Source organism: Drosophila melanogaster, chromosome 3R (assembly GCF_000001215.4).
Source record: "Drosophila melanogaster chromosome 3R".
Lineage (NCBI taxonomy): Eukaryota > Metazoa > Arthropoda > Insecta > Diptera > Drosophilidae > Drosophila > Drosophila melanogaster.
Window position 1 is genome coordinate 30,862,463 of NT_033777.3, and position 18,905 is coordinate 30,881,367.

General features: G+C 44.8%; 4 protein-coding genes across 7 annotated transcripts; 1 reads left to right on the top strand and 3 right to left on the bottom strand.

Annotated features, from left to right (window-relative positions):
- The first annotated feature begins 5,058 nt into the window (after positions 1-5,058).
- On the top strand, positions 5,059-6,722 carry Cpr100A (Cuticular protein 100A). Its single transcript, NM_143572.3, has 3 exons — positions 5,059-5,221; positions 5,445-5,692; positions 5,756-6,722. The coding sequence occupies exons 1-3, from the start codon at positions 5,210-5,212 to the stop codon at positions 6,219-6,221; spliced, it is 726 nt and encodes a 241-aa protein (NP_651829.1). The 5' UTR covers positions 5,059-5,209; the 3' UTR covers positions 6,222-6,722.
- Positions 6,723-8,476: 1,754 nt separating this feature from the next.
- CG15545 (uncharacterized protein) lies at positions 8,477-9,889 on the bottom strand. The gene is made up of 3 exons (NM_143573.2): positions 9,801-9,889; positions 9,492-9,737; positions 8,477-9,408 (listed from the first exon to the last, which is right to left on the bottom strand). Exons 1-3 carry the CDS (start codon positions 9,816-9,818, stop codon positions 8,596-8,598), a joined length of 1,077 nt encoding a protein of 358 aa, NP_651830.1. The 5' UTR covers positions 9,819-9,889; the 3' UTR covers positions 8,477-8,595.
- Positions 9,890-11,902: 2,013 nt separating this feature from the next.
- On the bottom strand, positions 11,903-13,724 carry CG15546 (uncharacterized protein). The gene has a single exon (NM_143574.2). The coding sequence runs from the start codon at positions 13,670-13,672 to the stop codon at positions 12,440-12,442; it is 1,233 nt and encodes a 410-aa protein (NP_651831.1). The 5' UTR covers positions 13,673-13,724; the 3' UTR covers positions 11,903-12,439.
- An 897-nt stretch (positions 13,725-14,621) lies between these two features.
- On the bottom strand, positions 14,622-18,565 carry CG12071 (uncharacterized protein). Of its 4 annotated transcripts, none has more exons than NM_176592.2 (6): positions 18,301-18,565; positions 16,892-17,444; positions 16,671-16,780; positions 16,230-16,592; positions 15,685-16,119; positions 14,622-15,535 (listed from the first exon to the last, which is right to left on the bottom strand). In NM_176592.2, the coding sequence occupies exons 2-6, from the start codon at positions 17,427-17,429 to the stop codon at positions 15,236-15,238; spliced, it is 1,746 nt and encodes a 581-aa protein (NP_788769.2). In that variant the 5' UTR covers positions 17,430-17,444; positions 18,301-18,565; the 3' UTR covers positions 14,622-15,235. The 4 variants fall into 2 exon arrangements, with proteins under 4 accessions (NP_788769.2, NP_001303477.1, NP_651832.3 ...); NM_143575.4 differs by having other exon boundaries at positions 15,107-15,535.
- Between the last annotated feature and the right edge of the window lie 340 nt (positions 18,566-18,905).

The window sequence follows — 18,905 nt, forward strand, 5'->3', positions numbered from 1 at the left end:
TGAGCTGATCCGCTCTACATGCTGCTTAAGTTTTGTGATTGGCATATCATTATCGCATGCCAACTTCAGTTTTTAATTCGGCTCTATACACTGAGCAAAGTAGGAAAGGATTACAAATAAATTGTAAGCTAAGTGCATTGTAGAAACCCTTTTATATCAAATAGTTAAATTACGCCTCTGACTAAAATAATGATCAAATTATTAAAATAAGTAAATTGTCTACTATTAATTCAATTTATTATAGTAAAGTCCATTTCCTCAGTGTCTCAGCTTTGGATTGTCTTGAAGTCGCCACAACAAAGTGGCAGGCATAACAGAGTAATAACAAAAAAGGTAGCAAGAAACGGTAGGCTAATTAAGCACTTTGAGCCGCCGCCGCCGCAGACGTGGCCAACATCTAATCACCTGTGAAAAAGGAGCCGAAACGCTCGAGTTGAGTGGCTCGGAAGGCGAGTTGAGTGGAGGTGAGGTCTAAATATCAAATCGATTACAAGTGAGCCCGTCAAGTGGGACGGAGCTATATTTTTCGATAATAATTTAGTGCCATGTCATGAGAGCGGAACTCGCCGGTACTCCGGTTTATTTGTTTTTTATTTGAGGCTGTGTGCTGTTTGTTTATTGGCTGTCAAATTCTTGCACTTTGACGTTTGACATTGTCCCACAAATGGCGCACAATCAACCGGAATTTAATGCCCATTTTCAGGGGACTGTTTGAGCGATTCCGATTTGTCGAAATGTCGGCGCTGCCAACGCAATTAATCGTTCACTTGTTTGCATGTCACACCGAAAAGTAATACCACTGAAAATAAACCCCATCTGATGTGACATTGAAAATGCGGTTATGCATGGAAATCATAAGTTGGTTAATAGCGTTTTGTCAGCGCTGGTAATTAATGTGATAATGTGCGTTGAATCATGAATCATTTTTGCCAATGAATAGATGTCAACATCGGTTTAATTGTCTCATTTGTTAACTGACCTTCTGGCTGCTGTGCACTTGCAGATATGATATTCAAATTAACTCAGATTTTTCTTGGTCTTCGGATAAGTGTTGCTTGGAAGTGGAAAAGTACCCCTTTCCCCCCGAAAAAGTGAGCCGTACGTTCTTGGCCCCACAAGATAAATGATCAGGGTTCAGTGCACCAGATTTTCGACAAGGTCAACAATTTGGGTGGCTGCAAAACAACTTTCGAAAAGTGCAACAACTGCAACTGGGCAGTGGCATGCCACATTTCAAGGACAAGGGCAGAAGGCAATTCACGAATGCCACAGGATGCAGATAACCACTTCTGATGAAGGCCCTAATGATACGATTCACTTTTTTTTATGGTAGAGATTGACAAATTGGAGAACTGGAGAAAATAGCAAATACAAAGGAAATTCCAATTAAAAGGAAAAACTCTTAAGTAAACCATGTTATTTTTATGTTGTCATTTGATCAAATACTGTGTATCTGCTCAATTAAGACGACCATTTGTTAACAGCAGTCGATTAAAATTATTGACACCATGTTTCTAATCCTATTTATTTCTCTCAGTTATGCATTTTCCGCTTCCTTTTCCACCTCACTGGTATTTTGACGTCACTCCTTGTTCGATTTGCATATTCGCACACTGCGCAGACAGCCGAACCCAGTAATCAGGCCCCCGAAATGCGGAAGTCTGCGAATGCATTGCGAAAACCGCTACGCATGCGAAAAACTCGTTTTCCACCGCCCTCTTCGTCATCTTCCCCGCCCCACTAGCAAAGCACGCAATAATCCACGTAAAGTGACCTTGATATTGCCAACGGGCCAATGCGTGTGTGTGCGTGTGGGGAAACTGGTCCAGTGGAGCTGTAAACGCTTCAAGCCATATAAACCACGTTAGTTATGCGACAATTTATGGCTTAAAGTAAAGTTGCTAGGCCGGAGGAAAAGTCAAACGGTAAGCGAAACCGTGGCCAGGAAAAATGGAAACGCGATGTGAAAATTCAGCAGATGCGCAATTAGCGGGCACTTACACGGCAGTTAAGAGTATACGTACATATATCGAGTTACACATTCATAAAGGATGAGTGATTGAAGTCGGATTTGGATAAGCAGTATTTAGGGGTAATACATAGGGAAAATTTTCTAGTTATATGAATATTATAGAAATCATATGCACTGGCAATTAATATTAATTCCTTTCGAGCTCACATAAAAATTTAAAAAAGTTTTGTTATTTTTGAAAAATCCATGTTAACTTTACCTAATCATAGTGCAATATTTATTTCAAGGAATATACGCATTTTTCGCAGTGTACCTAGAGTTGTCTGACTGACTTTTGACGAGTGTGCAGGGTCATCCGTGAATCAGCTATCAAATCACCATCTCCCCATCTCAAACTCCTGGCCTTCTCCTTGCTCGCTCTCTTTTCCACCAGGAATAAATGGATCGAATTTCCCGACGAGTTTGGCGAGTTTGGTTTTGACTTCTGATGGAAATGGAGATGGAGATGTAGATGGTGATGATGGAACCGATAAGCGTTTAGCATTAAATTTTTGTTAACCTTCCGCGCGGAGTTGACTCGCTCGATTTCAGAAAACGCTCGACTGCATCTTGAATTACAAATAATCGCAATTGTCTGAACATATATCGGCCTGCTCGTTTTCGCTTTGTTCGGGTGGTAGTTCCTAGTTTCCTGGTCTGCAGCTCTGACCCAGGCTCCTGGGCTCGGAATAGCAGCTGAAATAATTGAGAGACAACGCGGAATTACGACAGGACGGACGTGGATGAGGATGAGGAAAACGCTCTGCTTTGCATGATGCATCCCCTCCCTGAGGGCTCAACCCTCATTATCTGTTCGCCGATTGTGATTAACTCGGCCAAAGTGAAAGCCTGACAAATAAAACGCTGAATGGGCCCGTCAGCCATCTCTTTCTGACTGCTGGAGATGACGGCGGAATCACAACAGAAATAACAACAAAAATCAACCTCCTGGTGCCACTCCCTCCCTCGAAATTCTGGGTGGCAGTATCGTCGCATCAGGCAAACGCCTCAAAATCGAAATGGAAATCAAAAAGGCAGCAGCAGAGAGGCCAGCGAAGAAGGACGCTTCGGGAGTACAGTGGCCGCTCGAGCATGACGGATTTAGTTACTTAACTAGATGAAATATTTTGAATTAATTAATAATAAAGTTGGAAATATAGATAATGCTATAGGAATAAAGAGAAAAGGATCTTTAAATATTTTAGATATAACTGTAGTTCCATTTCTATAGATATTTTAAGTAGAGGAAATTCTAGAATTTCTAGTTTCCGAGTGATCACTGTAGCTAGACCGTTTCAACCCTCCGATGGGCACACCCTCAAGCTAATCCGGCCATGCTCAACTGCTCGGCCTCACCTTGGATCCGCTGCTCTTGCCATCGCCTCCTTGCCATGGCGTTCGCACATCAAGTATATATTCCGGAACTATATGCCATAGCTGCAGTTTCCTGTTGTTGTTTGTCAACTGATTTAATTTCCTCCTCCTTTTACCGCTTTCTGCTCTGATCACCGCCTCCTGCTGCGAGAGGGCGTTCTCCGCTTTTGGCCACACAAACAAGACCGCCGGATAATGACGATGGTAATGATGATGGCGATGTTCAGACGATGGCGACTTGCAAAAGGGCAAATAACGGTGTAAATGAGAGTGTTGCTACTCGAAATCTTCGACCCCATGCGGCTACTTTGTGTGCAAGAGTGTGCCGCTGTGTGGAAATCGCTCATTAAAATATGAAAACCCGATTTGCATACATAAATGCTCTAATTCTCTTTACGTTCAATTTTAGGGCTTAAGAAAAATTCTTTAAAATTAAAATGAATATCGATATAGATAATGTAATGTTAATTTGACTCTAGATATAAAACTTCAAATAACCAAAGTTGGAGATGCAGACCTGTTTGCATTGTTAGATCATAAATAATGCCAAAAGTTCTCTGCAAACATTACGCAAAGTGGGGGGCGTGGGAGTGGGCGTGTGGCATGTGGGTGGGCGGCCAACTGCTTTGGCCATAAACAAGCCCAAACAATGCCAGACATTTCAAACACAATAAATAATTGAAGCCAGCGCAGAGTCAACAAGTCAAACACATTGCGGTAACACTGGCGATTGTTGCCAAGCGCTTTTGGCCACACCACAAAGTCCAGCTTTTCAGTCCGATCTAGATATAAATCAACTTGGCCATGCACATGCAGAACGCAAATCCAGCTAAAAGGCAAACAAACGGCTTTACAACTTTACAACTTGAAGAGGGGAGTGAAAAGTTAACAACGCTCATTTGGCGAATTTCCCAAGATATGTTCGGATTTTCAGCAGAGGGCGACCGCCCAGTTATCCATCACAATCGACAGTTTCCACGGGCTTTTCACACTGGAAAAATCAAAAAGACAATAAAGACGAGGCTTTTGCCAATTTCTTCCACAGGGTGTTGTAGTTACTTTCTATTTCTGTTTTTTAGCTTAGGCCAACATTATTGGCATACAATACTATTATTCAATCTATTTTATATCCCGTTTTATTTGTATTTTCCATACATTTTCCTTTTTTCCTACTCTTAAACTAAACTATTGCCATTAAAATTGCATCATGCTCTGCAGAACTAATTGGTAATTCCTGGTTTCGATAGATCCCCTCCCAGATGAGGATACCTCTGCGCTGAGGCTGGATTACAGCTGAAAAACTTTTGAAATAATTAAAAAATATTTTCGTCTTGGGCTTGGGCCTGGTGCAGGCAGAAACGGTGGAACTAAGTGCATATAGCATATATTCGTATATATAGAAAGCAAAAGTTGGCGCTCCAAGCGAAAGAGATCGAAACTGGTAAAACGACTTGGCAACACGACCGCGATACCAATACTCGCCCAAAGTTGACTTATTGGAGCACTTAGCTCGATTCTTGTTATTGTTACGCCGACTTGGCCGACTTGTTGTTGCCGTTAACGTTAATAGTACCAACACAATTACATAGCTTGGAGTGCCTAGGCGGAGTCGATCGGCGATCCAGCGATCCAAGGTTCCCGCTCGGACTATAAAAAGCTTGGGCGGCACCGTTGCGGAAGGCAGTTAACTCCACAAATCCGTTGCCGTCGGTCCCATTTCCCTCTTAACCGACTTGTAAGCGTAAAGGCGCGTGTGAATCCCCCTCGAGAAGAAGATAAAATTGTGTGCAGTTTACGCTTGACAAGGATATTCCCCACACCAAAATGTTCAGATTTGTGAGTTGTGTTTTATTCAAGGCTGTTCGAACAATTTAAAAGCTATTAAGAGAAAAGTAATCAAACTGACGGACAAAAGTGTCAATTCAAACCAGGATATTCTAGAGTACACATTAAATAGTGAAAGTCTTACCTTATAATACGTTAAGTGATAATGACTCAGATTAAGGAATTGGCAGCACACAAATACTTGATTGTACAATAAATTTTGAATTCTTGACAGCTTGCACTGACCACCTTGGTGGCCCTGGCTTCCAGCCAGCACTATCACCAGGATCCCAAAACGGCGGCCATCATCAGTGAGCAGCGTTATCTGTCCGGAGATGGAAAGTTCGGAGCTGCCTATGAGCAGGAGGATGGCATCAACTTCAAGGAGGAGACGGATGCGGATGGAACACGTCATGGCAGCTACAGCTATCTGGATCCCACGGGCCAGAGGCGTACTATTTCGTACACAGCTGGCAAAAATGGGTAAGCACTTTCTATAGAACAAATACCCGAACTTGTATTAATTTGGTTTTTATTCCGAAATAGTTTCCAAGCTTCTGGAGATCACTTGCCCCAGGCACCACCTGCTCCACCACAGCCCGTGCCCACAGCGGGATATCAGCCACAGCAGCAGTACCAGCCGCAGCAGTACCAGGCTCCCGCTCCCCAGCCGCAGGCCAGTTTCCGCAGCAATGACTACGGAGATGATGGTTCCTACGATCCCCGCTACAACGATCCCTCTTTCGGACAGAACCAGCAGAGCTACCAGCAGCCCGCTGCCCAGCCGCAGTACCGTCCTGCTCCCCAGCCCGCCTACAACCCACAGCCCGTGCAGCCGCAGCAGCAGTACCAGCCTCAGTATCAGCAGCCCCAACCCCAGTATCAGCAGCCGCAACCCCAGCAGGCGTACTACACCACCACCACCCCCAACCCACACCGCTTTTCGCCACCCGGCAAACTGTCCCTGAACCGCACGCCCGATGGCTTCACCTACTCCTTCAACAAGGTATAAGCCCCACTGTCCTCCACTCAGACATTATGCATCTTCTTCATTAGTAGGGATCCTCTTTCTTCTTTTCCAACTTTCCCTATCACAACTAGAACCCCTACTCTTTTCTTGACTCCATCAAACTCTCGTGTGATATGTTTAAGAGCAATTGTATCGTACTTCCTATATGCGTACTGTTTGTTATTAATTTATAATCCTACACAGAGAAAATTAATCGCTGCTGCCCAATGGGTATTGCTGATTTAAATTACAAAATATATTCAAAATATCATTTGCATATTTTTGAAATATGAAAAAACTCAAGAAATGTCGGCCTTTTTCTCTGTGACTTTCCCATTAAACTTTAATCTTTCCATTTAAGTCTTCCCAAGAAAAGAGAAGTCAATAAACTTCGATGATGTTGAAAAATGATCAAAATTAATTTAGAAACTATGTTAATTTGGGCCTTGGGACGTCTGAGCAATTTGTACTATAATCGAGTAAAAACAATATATGAAGGAAACCAAGTTCGTGTCCTGCAGTCTTTTGTTTTTCGGCCAGTGGCCGCTTATTTAATTTCCAGCAGATTTATCTAAACACCTCGGGTGGTGAACGCCCACTAAATGCGGCATTACACAACCGACTTTCGTACGTGCAAAACAAGTTTCGAGTTTCTGTTACGATTCTATGCGGCCAACAAGGAAAGACCTCAAACGGGTTTCGCTCATTTGACAGTAATCTTGGCCAATTGTGCAAAATTCCGATGAAAATGAAATCAGCCTGGTGTGCTGGTGCTGGCTAAGCCGGAAAACCATGTGCAAGTGGGGGTGGCACTGGTTCATTAGGGGATTGGGGCTCTAAATCAATTCCCAATGGTATTGCGATCCGTCAGGCTCCAGTTGCGTTAGTGCAACTTAATAACATCCAAATGTTTTGCATATTTTATGCACCATCGAACGCAAGAATGCCGCCAGCTAATTTGCTATTTCCTCTCACCTGCTGAGTTCTCAGCATATGTGTGTTATAGTTTACAACTTAATTCGAGCACCGATTGCTATTCTATTATTTAATTGCACTTATACCTATATATTTACTTCGGAAATAATAAATTAATTCAGGGCATGCTGAAATAATTGATTTCATTCAATATCTCTCAAAATCTATTCTAATTTGACTATATTTTATTCATGATTCCATTTTTACTTATTTTTTAAATATTTTTAGTGCTAGCATTTTATTGTTGTCTTTATTTTTAGCATTTTTCCCTCTGTACTTTCCACATCCATTGGTTGGCATTCCTTTTCACCACCGACAACGATTACATTAACAATATTAGCAACACTTTTCAGAGCTTAGCTTTCAAGGTCAGATTTGTTGTGGACTCGAGGGTCCGGCTTGGAGTTTGGATTTTTGCTTTGCCTGGCTTTGGGGTCTGGCTTCTGTTGAAACTGTTTAGTCAATTAAGAAAATCAATTCGGTTTTGTTTTTTGCTACTTATTGCTTTTTATGATTTCTTCTCCGCGTGCCTTTGTGCACCCACTTTTGCGGCAATCGCAATCGATTGAATTGGCTTGCTCAATTGCGGATTTTCGTTCGGATTTGCGAAAGAGGTAAGAGTCGAGAATTTGCCTGGGATCGAAACAGGTGTCTCATGGGTGTGTTGCTTCCAAAGTGTTCTTAATACGTCTATTTTTATGAACAACACACGTTTATGATTGACTGCGTTTATTTTTAAAAAGGTAAACGTCGCCAGAATTTGTCGTGAAATGTGGAACTCACTCCAATTATGGCGATGTGGGTGTGACGAATACAGAATCCAATTAAATTGATGAGTAATTAATATATTTAATTAAAGTGGCGTATTATAAACTTGAAAACATCATTAAATTGAAAGGTTATTTGCAATTGAGTTAAGTGATATAATCTTTTTTTTTTTAAGCAAATAAGCCAGCAACACTCCTTATCGGATTCACTTTGGTGACGAATTCTCCTCATGAAATGGTAGAAAAGCCGGGACACCATACATTTAGCTGAGACAAGAACCGAGACTCTATACTTCTTTCAAAAACCGATAGAGACCGCCACCGTTCTCTTGATAGATACAACAGAAAAGTATATTAAAACACTTTATAAAATATACAACTATTTATGCTTAACTGCTCCTAAGCGCCAAATAACTCGTATGTTAAAATTCGTAAATTATAAATTAAATGCATCAAAATATATCCATAATTTTCTTTCATATCAACACCAAACTTCCAAGATAAAGTCATTTAAATAGGGGCATTTAAAATAAATGGTCTTTTATTACTTAAAAATACTCTGTACAACAAGACTACTCTAAGTATTTATAAACGATATTTTAATTAACGATTAAGTCAGGACTTAGTAATCCCTCTCACACATTGATGACCAGTGCTGTGGATCGGTATTTCCTTTTCGGTTTGATGATGGTCTTGGGTGGTCGGTTAAGATCTCCACTTGGAGGACGCCGGCGTGATCGAGATCCCTTCGGCGGAGAAGATGGTGGGTGTTCGATGTACTTGTTGCGCAGGTGTCCGGGCCCCGAAAAGTTGGGCGGATAGGCCTCAAAATCCTCGATTTCGAGGTCTGGCCGCGATTCCCGCTCCTGTTCCTGCGCCTGGGCCTTGAAGAATTTTTGCAGCTTCGGATTGTTCAAAAGCTGAACTTTGATGGCCTCGTCGAGCAGCTTCTGCTGATCCTCTAGGTAGGCCTCTACTTGTTTCTTGGAGGCGACGCTTTTGTAGCGATCGTGGCTTTTTGGTCGGGGCACTGGAACCACCTCGTAGTCATCGTGTTCGGGCTCATAAACACTATATGAGTTGCTGCTGGAGGCGACGGTTGCCTTTGGAGGTGGCACTAGATGGAAGGGATCGGCTTCCGATTCGTATTGCACTGGGGTCCACTTCGATCTTTTCGGAGGAGGTCCAACATCCTCTCCAGATCCAATATGAACATCGGATCCATAACCGGAGGGCTTGTGGATATCGGATCCATAACCAGATGCCTTGTATGGAATGGCCGTCACATATTTTGGCTGCTTCTGGTAGCCGGAACTGGACTTCTTGGGCACGGTTATGGGATGCTGGACGCGAATTTGGGTGCCAATCGTGTATTCCCGACTATCCTGAACGGAGGACTCTCCTGAATATTCCGCGGAATTGTAGCGTTGTTCGTCCTCTTCCTCTTGCTATATTTTAGGGGAATATTGTATTATTTCGGGCTTTTAGATCTTTCCTATTATTTGATATCTTATTTGTTAGGCCAACTTACCGATCCGTAGGGTCTGTAGTGGCTCTTCTTGGGATACTTTTTGCTCAGTGGCCGGTGCTTGCTCTCATTTGTTTGCAGATCGGCACGGAAGTAACTAGCGGGTCCTATTCTCACTGGTCCTGGCAGAGAGCTGGGTGCGTGCCCAGATCCTGAACCCACTGCACTGAAGTAGCTCCTCCGATAGTAGGATCGTGGGGGTCTCAGCCCCGAGGTGACCGTCACTAACAGCACCGCCGCAGCAAAGAACTAAGGAGATAGTATCCATTTCATGTTAATTGTGAATCTACGATTGCGGATGCAACAGCTTACATTCCAGCACACTTTCATTTTGGGTGGCGGCTTTTTCGGGGTGATTGCGTCTTGTGAAAACTCTCTTCAATGGTATTAACCACCAGCGTGGCCCCAACGAAACTGAAAGTTCGGCCAACGGACGCAACAGTTTTATGCTAGCTTCCTCGAACCTGCTGCAACATGTTTCGCAATGGCAATCGCAATTGAAACCTGCCAGGTGAGCAGCTAGTCAGTAGCAGATCGAAATCTCCGCTTCACGCATGGACTTACTACTCACAACAACATGGAGTAAAAAAAAAGAGTTTACCGCGCGCAAAGTGAGGCATTATTTGCATTTCCACTAGGAAATAGAGCGCCAACTTATCGGATGGGGCAGGGGGCATAAATAAAATGTTTCTTTATGGCCGTAATTACACATAACGATGGCCATTTACTTCTTCGAAGTTGTAACTGTGGAGGGGGCTTAGGTTGTGGTATGTGACTTAATAGGAAAGTAAGCAAATTAGATATGCAAAATGTACGACAATATAGTTAATAGGCAAAGATTGATGGCTTTTTTGAGTAGCGTAATTTGACCTCAAACTTGTTAATATACAGCTAACTAAAAGGAATGCCTTTATTCGATAGTAACAAACTTACAATTGCTAATTAATAATCATAACAATCATAATCGAAAATGGTAATATATCTACGTTCCATTAAATATTTAACTATTACAATCGCTCACTTTACACCAACAATTTTTTAATGTGTATGACGTCGACCGGCACGAGCCACCCACCCACTAAAAAGCAGAAGAACCACCTATCCTATCGACTTTTTTAAATCAGTCTTGCGGCAAACGGGTTTCCACGAGTATTACCCAATAAACGCTGCACTTTTCTTCTCTCCGCATTTGGCCCGAAGTTCAGGTTCAGTCGGGGCCAAGTCGAGCCAGGAAATGTTAGCCAGCTGGCGCTGCTTTTTGGCCCCTTTCGCCTTTTTTGCCGGCACGCTTGGACTACTTTCTATCGGCCAGGATGCGCGATCGAAATGCGGAAGATGTATGCCGTATGGACGTACATGAGCGGAGGTTGAGCAGTTTGTCTTGTCCCGGAGTTGGTGGAAGTGGATGTGGATGTGGAAATGGAAATGGACGAAGAAATGGTTTGAGAAATGGCAGTGGATATGGACAGGGAGTTGCGTAACATTTCACCACGCTTCATTTGCACAATTATTTTGCACGCTTATCCTGTCTCTGGATTTTGAATTGGGTTCCCATGGCAGCTGCAGATTGTCGGCAATTAAAGCGATGCCTTAATTAAATTCCCGGCTAATGCCGCCTTGATTGCAGCCCCGTGGCATATGTTGGATAATTGCCGCACTTGTTGCAATTTGCTGGCTGGACAATGGGTGGTTGGATTCCACACCCCGTTCCAAGACAAGGTCAAGCTCAAGTTCAACACGCGTGACAATTGGTTGCAACGCCGCATAATGCCCCGTTTCCTTGTGAAACCGCTCGGAAACCCCACCAGTCGCGATTTAAACTGGCACTTGGACTTCAACTTGACTGCAAGCTTGGTTGGATTTCCGCTGGCTCCTAACAATGCCACCTCAATGGCTCTTTCTTTCTGAAAGTTTTGTGAAAGGAGCTAGGGGCAGGGACCTGCGAATGCCCCAGCCCCAGCCCCAAAATGGGCTGGCCAGGTGAGCTGCCCAGAGCAACGGACTTGATTGCCAGACTAGCAAATTGTTGGGAATTTCAAATGAGTCGATAAAGAAAAGCCGCGCGAAAGGGTGCCTCGAATTACATTACGGTCTATGAATTACATACTAGATCGATTCATAATATTGCCAAACAGATTACAGGCCCATCAGTGAGCTTGAGGTATGAATAAGTTTCTATTCACACAATGCACACAATGAATAGCTGCGTTGTATTCATGGCAAGCCTTTCCAAGTTCAATGTGCGCCTGCTTTCGATTACCTCGATATAAATATATAACAACTTGAACTTCACTCTCTTTCATTATTAGTTTGAAAACTGAATACCAAACGAATTGATTAAGTGCCCATGTATATTTTTCTGTGCCTATAGTAGGTTTTTAAGGCTTAATTGAATATTTCCCGATTCGAAATTTATTTGGTTATATATGTATTAGTTTATTAGCATATCTCTATCATTATAATTATAGATTTTTCTGCGTTGGCTTTAAAAGCTAAATTAATACATGATCGTGGTGCACAACAACAGCATCGCCGACAAATTAGTCAAGATCAAGGTTTGTTTATGTATGTATATTCAACCGCTCGAAAACAACAAAAAAGCCGACTCATTCATTCGCATGTGGGTGAATTCAGAGTTTGTATGGGATCGTAAAAGTAAAAACTAAAAAAAGGTTGAGCTGCTGCTGTCGCATCAACTTGCTGCTGATGTGGCTGTTGTGCTGCAGATGTTGTTGCTGCTTCTGTTGCAGTCGCTGTTGGCTTTCAATTAGCAATGCAGATTGTTGCTGTCGACTTACTACATAGAGAAATATTTGTAATACTATTTCATCCTAATGATTGTCAAGCAGATATTCTTGTATGATCTTCTTCATCGCTTCAGTTATATGTTTTTGCACTTGCATTTCTCACTGTGTAGCTGCACTAATCACTGAACACGCGAACTGGAGCCCTCAGTCCGGCAGACCCACGCTCACTCTCTGCCCCGCTGAGCTGCGACGCGCCTGCGCAGTGGGCGGCGACTGCGACGCCGTACCGCCCACCATCAAAGCGTCGCCGCTGAAGCAGAGGCTGCTGCGCAGGTGTTTGCGAGGGTCAGAGGGCACGGGGGGATCTTCGTCGATAGTGTGTGTGTTACCCACTCCGGATTGGGTCTGTGGCATTTTTGGAAAGATTTTCCTACCATTGCCGTTGGCCTGATAATTATTATTATTATTTAATGGCTTGCTCCGACTAGTTTCCATAAAAGAGCGTTGATGTTGCTGCTGCTGCTGCTGCTGGCGACTTCCTGTCGGCATATTTGGCTGCTGACGGTAGCGAGTTTCGTAGGTGGGCTCCTCACGATCCTCGCGATCCTCCCGATCATCGCGATCCACCCGATCATCGTAGTAGGCGTACTCGGCAGCCTCCTCGTTGTAGGTCACATGCTTTTTGGGCAGTCCGGGACTTCGGGTTAGTTGCAATCTTCGGACTCGACTTTCCAGATGGTCGTACGGGTCCTGATCCTGTGACGTTTGCTTCAGTATCCTTTTGGGCAGGGGCAGTGGGCGTGGCCGCCGCCACTCGGGACTGTCGTTCAGGGGTTTCTTGGTGACCTTGGGCTCCAGTTCCACGCTGAAACTGCGCACATTTCTTTTGACCTGCAGCTTGGGACTGTTCTTGGAATTCAGTTCCACTTCGCGCTTGTCATTCAAGTCCATTTGTGGTCTCCTGGCGTTATTTTGAGTTAGGTTATCTGCTTCGTTTACATAATCGTAGAACTGGATCTTGGAGCTGTAAGCCTGCTGGCGACGGCTGCTGGTGTCCTCAGCTTTGTTATCCGATTCCTGCGGTCTCACTTCGGTTAGTTTTGGGGTTATTTCTCTGCGTAGACCCCTTGCCAATGAAGGTTTATTTCCAGGATTAGACTGCAGATTATCATAGAACTGTATGGAAGAACTGGCAAACTCCTTGTGAAACATTCGCCGTGTGTCCACTTCGTCGGATACATTCTGATTGGAAGTAATCCTTTCCACAGGCCTCTCCAGCTGCTGGCTGTTTCTCCTCTTTGCTCGGGTTTCCACCGCGGAATCCGCTCGGGAATCGTCTGGCCAGAAGAAGTGCGACTCCTGGCGATTGCACACCTTCACCGCCTGGCGCTCCACCATTTTGGGCGGCAAGCCCGTGTAGAATTTTCCGTTCAGCATGGTCGCCCAATCTTCGCCGGATTGGTGGTCCACTCGACTGATCGGAGACTGGTCCGCAAACCGACTGACACAAAAAGAATCCGTCGGAGGCCGGAGAGCACATAAAATGGCTGAGATGTTGGCGTCGCCATCGGCGTTGTCATTTGTCGTAGGCGTTCAGTTTCGTTTGCTCAGGTGATCAACCAGGCCCCAGACTAATTTGCGATTCTTGCGAAAAATAACTCGAGAAGTGAGTAAAAACGAGAGTTTCTGTGTTTATAAACTTTTGGATACTCTACGAATTGGAAATATACAGCATTTAATTATATTTCCATATTCGATTTCTTCGAAAGCAAACAGTGCGCTGCATTCACTGCAGGCAGTTTGGAAAATGACACACTTGTTGGTTTTGGTTTTTAGCCTCTCGCAAGATTTTTGAAAATACATTATACCCTTTTGCAAATTCTTCGAGTGACTTATTAACAACAAACACAAACAGCATCGAGGCAAAAATTTATTTGCTGCCAGTGCAGCGTGGACGTTGGCAGCGAAGTCGACGGCGCAGCGGCAGAGACGAGTTTCCATCTAAGGTCAAACCAAATCGCGGCATTTTTCACTTTTGGAACGAAAAGTTGATTTTCGTGAGCTCAGCGTTGACCAAATGTTTTGGTTTTTACTTCGCTTTTGGCCTGTCCGTTCGGACTAAAAAGCCAGAATGCCGCCAAAGTTGGCCGACCAAGAATAATAAACGACAACAGATGCCAATTATTGGGTGCTTTAATGGCTTCAACTTCAACGTACTTTTGGCCGCAAGTGAGTGTCACTTGAATGATGCTCAGTATGGCCGACACTGCGTATACGTAACATTACATGGCTGAAAGTTGAGAGGAGCTCAATACTCTGACACAATGTCGTGAACAATGCACTTTGAAAAGGAAAAGCGAAACACCAGTAAAACATACCAGTGTTTATTTAATTAAATTAAATTTATTTTCTCTTGATCTTTACATGGTTTGCCATTGGAATGGAGTGGGGAGATGTGTGGGGAGCTTTGCTGATGGACACTACTACTGCTACTTATGTTTTGCTTCCATTAATTCATTTTATTTGGTTTACCTCCCAGGCTGCGTTTTAGTCGAAGACGTATTTGGAGTACGTAATAAGCTTAATGTACAAACAATGCCATAGAAACACATACAATATCATACACGTTCGGTTTGCATACGGGTCTATGTGGGGATACTACTCTGGAGGGTCTGAAATTGCGAAACGGCGAAGTGGCATATCTATATATCTCAGTGTGGTGGCTGCTCATGTAGATGGGTACCATATACGTTCTGCGGGGGGATATGTTAGGTTGCTTAGACTACGTTTGATTTTGAGTTGACATCGCTGACACGGGGATCTATGCTTTATAACCTGACATTTACAAACTTTGTTTTTTTCTTTGTTTTTAGTTTTTAGTTTTGCTGGGTAGTGTTGTTAAACATATACTTAGGGTTGCTCTCGGCTGCTTAAGACTTTATTTACAATTCGTATTTATAGCTGATTGGCCAGTCAGTTAGCCTTTCTCTTCGATGGTGCTTACTGCTGCTGCTGTTGCTGTTGCGGCTGCTGCTGCTGCTGCTGGGGGGGCAGCAGTTGCATCGGCGACATTACTATTATGTTGGTGGCTCCTCCGGCTGCGTGGCCATAGTCCAGCGGCTTCTGCATCGCCTCCACATCCAGATCCGGGGCACGGGTAATCACGCAGTACTGGTTCCCATTGTACGTGACAATGGGCATGCCGTGCTGCATGTTGCTGGCGTGCTCGCTCAGCTGGGCCTGCATATACGTGGCGGCCGTCGGCGAATTGGCAATGATGTGCGACACCGGCACCGACACCTGGATTTGCAGGGAAAAGGGGTAAACGGAAGGGTAACAGAATACAGAATGCGGAAATGGTGAGTTTTTTTTTTTGGTGTTCAATGTTGCTGTTGGCTGTTGGTGTTGCTGTGGTTTCAGTTCATTTGGTCTGTTTAATAGGTAGTTACTTCTTGGCTTTGGTTGTTGCCGTTGTGGTTGCTACTACTATTGTTATTGTACATAGGCGCACTGGTCTGTTGCTGCTGCTGCTGTTGCTGTTGCTGTTGCTGTTGCTGTTGCTGCTGCTGTTGCTGCAGATGTTGCTGGTGTTTTCTGGCTGCCTTCTTTCCGTGGGCCACGTGTTGCTGCTGCTGCTGTTGGTGCTGCTGCTGTTGCGGATGTTGCTGCGGCTGCTGCTGCTGCTGGTGGCTGGCATTGAGTATCATCTGGTTTTGAATGATTATCTTCTGTTTTCGTGCTTGGGCCTCCATCTGAATTTGGTTTTGATTAGCATCCATTTGATAGTTGCGACTGTTGTTGCTGCTGGTGGTCTTAGCAATGACTCCTGCCGCCGCTGCTGCTGGTTTTGTTGACTCTGCGACTAGCCGTTCCGGCTGTCAATACTACAGTTCAATGGGAAAGAAAAAGGTAAAGGGTTAAATCCACTCCAGCCATATCACAAATATCTCCTTGGCTCAACTTTCACCAGGAGTGTCTACCGACATCTTCTCACCTCCAGATGACTCTTGGCGTGAATGGACCACTCGTCCCGACTCGAGAACATCCTGCCGCACAGCTCGCACGTCCACGACAATTGCTGCTGATGGTGCGGTATGATGATACCGGGAATCGACGTCGGCGCTCCTTGAGCAGATTGCACTATTATGTTCTGGGCGGCCACCTGGACCGCCTGCTGCTGCAGCTGCAGCTCCAGGCTCTGCTTGTTGTCCTCCGGCGGCGGATCCGGCTGCTCCTTCTTCTTCACCATGTTGTTCAGCCGCTTTCCGAGTGGTGCAATGTTCGTGGGCGTCACGTGCTTGAACTTGTTCATGTGAATCACCAGCTTGTCCCGCCTTGCGAACGCCTTATTGCACACCTGAAATGAAGGATTCGAGAGCGAGGGTTAGATTAGATGATCGAGGCTAGAGGTGCGGGGCTCGAGGGCAGCTTATACTTCACAAATATAGGGCTTCTCGCCGGTGTGGATGCGCATGTGGATGGTCAGCTTGTCCTTGCGGGCGAGTCCTTTGCCGCAGACCGTGCACTCGAATGCCTTGTTGGTGGCTGTAAAAGCGAAAGGTTGATTGATTCAAATCCATGTAAAAGTACGTTATTGTTGGACTTTAACACTAGTGCTTATATTACTAACTTTGCGAAACTTTTAACAATACTCACACTTTGAGGGATTTGTCTTGCGCACCCCGGAGGATGCCTGTTGCACCTGTTGCAGGGCCTTGAGTCGACTGGCGGGGTGCATGGAGCCCCCCTCGACATAGGGCTCTGTGAAGGGGATGAGGTTGGGCTTGGGGATGTTGTAGGTCAGTTGCTCGGCCGCCGACCAGGTTCCCAGACTCTGCAGGACCCGCACGCCTCCTTCGAATCCCATTCCGTCGTCCGGAACTGTGAAGGTGCTCTCCCCCGCCGCCGCGGCTGCCACATTGGAGGAACTGATCTGCGGCACCTTGATGGTTGCTGCATAATGCTGCTGCTGCTGTTGTTGCTGCTGCTGCTGCTGTTGCTGCTGCTGCTGCTGCTGTTGCTGCTGCATGTTGCCATTGTTCTGGCTGTTGTTGTTGTTGTTGGCCGTGGGGGAGTTCTGTTGCTGGGACGTCTGCTGCTGCTTGAACTGAATGGCCGCCTGGGCCATCTGCTGCTGCACCGCCATGTGCGCCTCGAGATATGCGTTCTTCTGGGCAACCGTCATCTTATCCATGTTAACGGCGCCGATCTGGCGATTAATAAAAAATATTCAGTAAAATAAATATATATAAAGGGTATACCATGTCATGTAGATACATCAAAAAACTTATTGCACATAGTGTGTAGTATTACTATCGATTTTAAGGCTTTTAACTTATTTAACTTTTGATAAAGCCTTTGTTAATATACTAGTAAATGGGTTAACATTGATGGACCTTTATGGTTCTCACAGTCTGCGAGGGTATTCGAATCACCGCTATTGTGAATGCCACCCCTAACTGTAAATTGTGGGGGTGCTTGTGTGAGTGTTGCGAAATCACTGGCGTCGACGGAGACGCCGACTGCGGCAGCGACGAAGGCGCCTGCCACCCCCTTTGCGGAAAAGCACTCGACTCGATTCACTTCGGCCTGCCCTTGCGCAAAAATTTGTGACTTGAGCTTTTCCCAGCCCAACTTTCGGATTGTTGGATTGCCACCCCCTTGTGGTTGTGTGTGTATGCCGGCCGCTTCTTCCTCTTCCGTTTTTTCGGGCTTCCTCTTCTGCTTCTTCAGCTTTTTTCATTTTTGGACCCGAGGTTTGGGGCTTTTCCGTGTCTGCCCGGATTTATTTTCAAGCGCGCTATAATTTAGCCACAATATTTGAGTTTGGGGGTTTCACACCTCCTTGCGCCGACACTGCACTATATCACTTTTCTATTTTCGGACATTTTGTGGGGATTCTGAGCCAGCTTTAGACACTTTTCAGCATTTACCTAACCCACCACCGCCCCTTTTTGTTCCGCCTGGCCATTGACATTTCCACATGCATTTTCACTGCCAGTTGGTGGGGCTTTTCTCTGGACTTTCTCATGTTTTTTCCGTATTTGCTTGCGTTTTCCGCTTACCACACTTGAAAATCAATACGAGAATGGTCGCTGCTTTTCCGATTTTCCGCTTTTCCTCGACGCGAATTCGGTGGAAATGCTGAGCCGCCAAGGATTCGCCGTCGTCTACTTCCCAGTGCCTATTGTTTGTGTATGTATATTGCGAAACCGAAACCGATTCACTTCTCTGCCACTTTTTTGACTCGACGTCGACTCAAAAGCTCTGCGCCCTCACACCACCTCAATTATTATTATTTTGAGTAATTATTTGTTATTTTTGGAAGGCCGCAGGACGCCGAACGCGGATATAGGATGCGAGCAGAGCGAAGGCAGCCAGATAGCGACTGTCGAATTGCTTTTGCTTATTCCACAAAAATCGGAAGCGGTACGCTACGCAAGGCGAAAAGCGTTGCATATCTCAAGGCGTCCAAACGGGGAGAGCTTTTGCTCTCTCTCTCTCTCTCTTTTCTCCGCCTCTCTCCGAACTCACACATACATTCGCAGCGATAACTGCTGGTCACGCACAGTGGTTATGGCATATCTAAAATTGCTTTGTATGGTTTCTATATTTAAAAACATAAGGAAAATAGTTATTGAAATTCAAAAAAATACTTATTTGTTTTAAA